Raw genomic sequence first — 3687 nt, forward strand, 5'->3', positions numbered from 1 at the left:
ATAAAGAAGTTATATAAGCTTAATTACCTTCTAGACCAAATTACATGACTCAAAGCGGACATTTCACACAGTCATGACAAATGGGATTAGCTAATATGTGTGCAGTTGGAGAGAATTTAGGCACGCAAAAATTAGTGCAAAATGGCATAATGAAAGTTTTGTTTCTATGTGGGGATGTTTTTTCCTTGGGTCCAATTGCTAGTTGCTGGGATCAAGTTTGGAGTTTTTTGATTGGGTCAAGGAACTTTCAAGCCTCCACAAATAGATATAGAGCACCCCCTCTAGCCACCTCCCTCTCACCACACATCCCCCTCCCCCCCACCCCCAACCCCTTCTTTCTTCTTCCCTTCTTCCTTTAGAAGAAGTTTATTAAAGGGTTAGAAGAGAACCTGATCAAGGTGAAAGGAGTAAGAGGAGAGAAAGAGAGAAAGCAAGAAAGAAAGCTGATGAAAAAGCTGAAAGTTCAAAAGCTAAAAGAAAGCTGATGATAACCGAAAGAAAGAGCCTTTTTATTATATCCCTCCTCATGTTTGCACTTGCTGCTGTATCTGTATCTCTATCTGTATCTTCTACAGTATCCATTTCTACTTCTCTCTTCTCCTACTGCCTTCGCCATATCCATTAAAGCTCCATGTTCAAGAGCTTCAAGCTGCTTTCTCCATACTAGTAGAAGAGAAGGGGAGAATATTAAAAAAAAAAAATTTTTGAGCCCATGTTGAGTAGTGATATTATTAACCATCCCTCCTCATCTTCTGAGCCATTTACTTGTGGAGAAAATGGAATCAACAGTAAGAGAAAAAGAAGGCCTGCAGGAACTCCAGGTAGGTACCTAGCTGCAATTCTCTTGATGGATAGATTTTGTATAATTGTGCCAGTATCTAACTAAAAATTTCATGATCTTCATGATGTTCTCATGCAATAATAATTAGATCCAGATGCAGAAGTGGTATCCCTTTCACCCAAAACCCTGCTGGAATCGGATCGATACGTGTGTGAGATCTGCAACCAAGGATTTCAGAGGGACCAAAACCTGCAGATGCACAGGAGGAGGCATAAAGTTCCATGGAAGCTTCTGAAAAGGGAAACACCAGTGGTGAGAAAGCGCGTTTTTGTGTGCCCGGAGCCCAGCTGCCTTCACCATGATCCTTGTCACGCTTTAGGCGATCTTGTGGGGATAAAGAAACATTTTAGAAGGAAACACAGCAATCAGAAACAGTGGGTGTGTGAGAAATGTTCCAAAGGATATGCTGTTCAATCTGACTATAAAGCCCATCTCAAAACCTGCGGTACCAGAGGCCATTCTTGCGATTGTGGTCGGGTTTTCTCGAGGTTCAATTGAATTCTTCTGTTCTGTTCATTTTTTTTTTTAATCTTTACCTTATCCACTCATCTTCATTCTTGCCATTCGGTGGGATGTTTTCGTTCTCTTGCTGGTCCTTTGCCACCCCAGATTCAGTCCCAGAATTTTCTCGAGATTGAACAAATCTTGAAATCAAAATTATGCATTTCTACGCTTGGTAGATTTCCAAATTCCACCAATCATTTTCTTTTTTCTAAATTTGTGGCTTTTTCTCTCCACCAGAATGTATCTTCCAGTGAAATTTTTCCTCATCAATATTTTTTTTGCCTTTCCTAGTTATCATTGATCTTGGCTTGGCTGCTATGGTTTCTAAGCTGGAAGGCAATGGTTAAACACAAGAAGGAGAAAAGCTATAAAGATGAATAATTTGGATTTTGACCGATGGCGGCCGAATAATTTATTTTAGTGCAACAGTTTTAACCGACAGTTAACGAAGTTTTCAAAGATCAGGTCGTGATAGGTCATTGTTTTATATATACTAGTTTAATTAATTTAAGGTTGATCCCATTAGTTTCTAAATCCAAAAAGGAATTATTTATTGCATGTAAGTGATTCCTTAACCTTCTTTATTATCATACACTTTTTAAAATGGTCTAAATTGACTTCATCTAAGATATTGCTTTATTAAATAAAAGATGTGATTAAAGATGTCAAAGTTCTGCATGTTCCAAGTTTGTTCTCTTCATTAAAAATGTTCATTCCCCTAGCTATTAAGTCATTTTGTGCTTGTTTGTATTCCTACTTCTTAATTACTACATAATTTCCTTTTCAGCTTTTTCCTAGTGCCTATCTTCATGGATAAAAACGCACAGATAATTAAATCATTTCATTTGAAAATGTCCTTTGCTCTACTTTTCCACTACACCTAGAATCATTACACTTGTTTGTAGTAAATCTTCTAATTCAAAAATAATTTTCAATAGTTGTTTATATATATATATATATATATATATATATATATATATATATATATATAATGGTCCTCATTTCTTCTAGGGTGGAGAGCTTCATTGAGCATCAAGATGCTTGTAACTTGGGTAGAATCCGATCCGAATCTCATTCTTTACAGCCTGCAGCAACAGCTTGTCTTTCTCGAACAGCTTCAAGCCCAAGTCCCTCAAGTGATACAAATGTTAGTGCTTCACCATGGCCTGTTTTAATGGCAAAACCTGTAGCTATGGATACCAAATTCGTTGCCCCAACAAGGGATTCCAATAAAAGTCCTCACAATTTGGAGCTTCAACTTTTAACCACATCATCATCAAGTCCTATGGATATGATCTCCGTTTCTAAGAAAGATGAAGATCATTCAGCTTTGCTTCAGTTGTCCATTGGATCATCAGATTTCAATGAGAAAAATGAAATGGAGAGTAGCAACAGCGAGAAACCTATCATGGATGCATCAAGAATCAAAGAAGAAGCTCGTGAACAGTTGGCGGTGGCTATTTCTGAAAAGGCTTTTGCTGAAGAAGCTAGGAGACAAGCTAAGAGACAGATTGAGCTGGCGGAGCAAGAATTTGCTAATGCTAAGAGAATCAGGCAACAAGCCCAAGCCGAGTTGGAGAAGGCACAGGCCTTAAAAGAGCAAGCCACGAAGCAGATCAATGCTACCATTTGGCAAATCACTTGTCAAACTTGCAAGGAAAAGTTTAATGCTTCAAGAACAGCAAGAGCTGCAGCTCATGCTCCACATCATGAGAGCGCATTGACATTAATGGGTTATATTTCTTCTGCTTTATCAGATGGCGAAGTTGTCAAAGGTGACCGGCTTGTTCATCCAAAATATGCATTGTGTTAAAGAGTTAAGACTCATCTGCTTCACAGGAAGGAGACTTGAGGAAGTGATCATCATCAGATTCTTCATCCAAAGTTTGTTTTTATGTTAGATATAAGATAAAAGTATATTTATAACCTATCCCTTTTTATTTTTATTTTAATTTTTTTTGGGTTTTCTCCTTTCATATCCATGAATACACCAGGAAGGACTAGTGAGTGTTATCATAAGTGCAAAAGAGCTGATTAAGGGGTATTGGAATTTGTATCTAAAACTTTTGATGATGTTATTTGTTGATTCAATGAGTACATGGCAAATATCATAATGATTTTATCAACTCTACAAGTAGCTAGTTTTGTTGTAGTTAATAAAATATCTTTATTGGTTTTTTTAAGAATTTTTTAACCATTCATGATGATTCTACATCACGACCTTTTATTTCCCCCGAGTACTAGCAAAACTTTCAGGAGTATAGCAAAACTCTTAGCTGAATAGTGGCGTTATTTTATCAAGTCATTCCAGTGGTATTAGATTTTCTGGTTGGACTATTTGA

At 37.2% G+C, this 3687-nt stretch overlaps 1 protein-coding gene across 2 annotated transcripts; it reads left to right on the forward strand.

Annotated features, from left to right (window-relative positions):
- The first annotated feature begins 305 nt into the window (after positions 1–305).
- Positions 306–3471, forward strand: LOC113741878 (protein indeterminate-domain 16-like). 2 transcript variants are annotated; one of them, XM_027269529.2, is made up of 3 exons: positions 306–825; positions 930–1329; positions 2357–3471. In XM_027269529.2, exons 1-3 carry the CDS (start codon positions 777–779, stop codon positions 3156–3158), a joined length of 1251 nt encoding a protein of 416 aa, XP_027125330.1. In that variant the 5' UTR covers positions 306–776; the 3' UTR covers positions 3159–3471. The 2 variants fall into 2 exon arrangements, with proteins under 2 accessions (XP_027125330.1, XP_027125329.1); XM_027269528.2 differs by having other exon boundaries at positions 306–821.
- Positions 3472–3687: the final 216 nt, after the last annotated feature.

The sequence above is a fragment of the Coffea arabica genome, chromosome 4e (assembly GCF_036785885.1).
Source record: "Coffea arabica cultivar ET-39 chromosome 4e, Coffea Arabica ET-39 HiFi, whole genome shotgun sequence".
Lineage (NCBI taxonomy): Eukaryota > Viridiplantae > Streptophyta > Magnoliopsida > Gentianales > Rubiaceae > Coffea > Coffea arabica.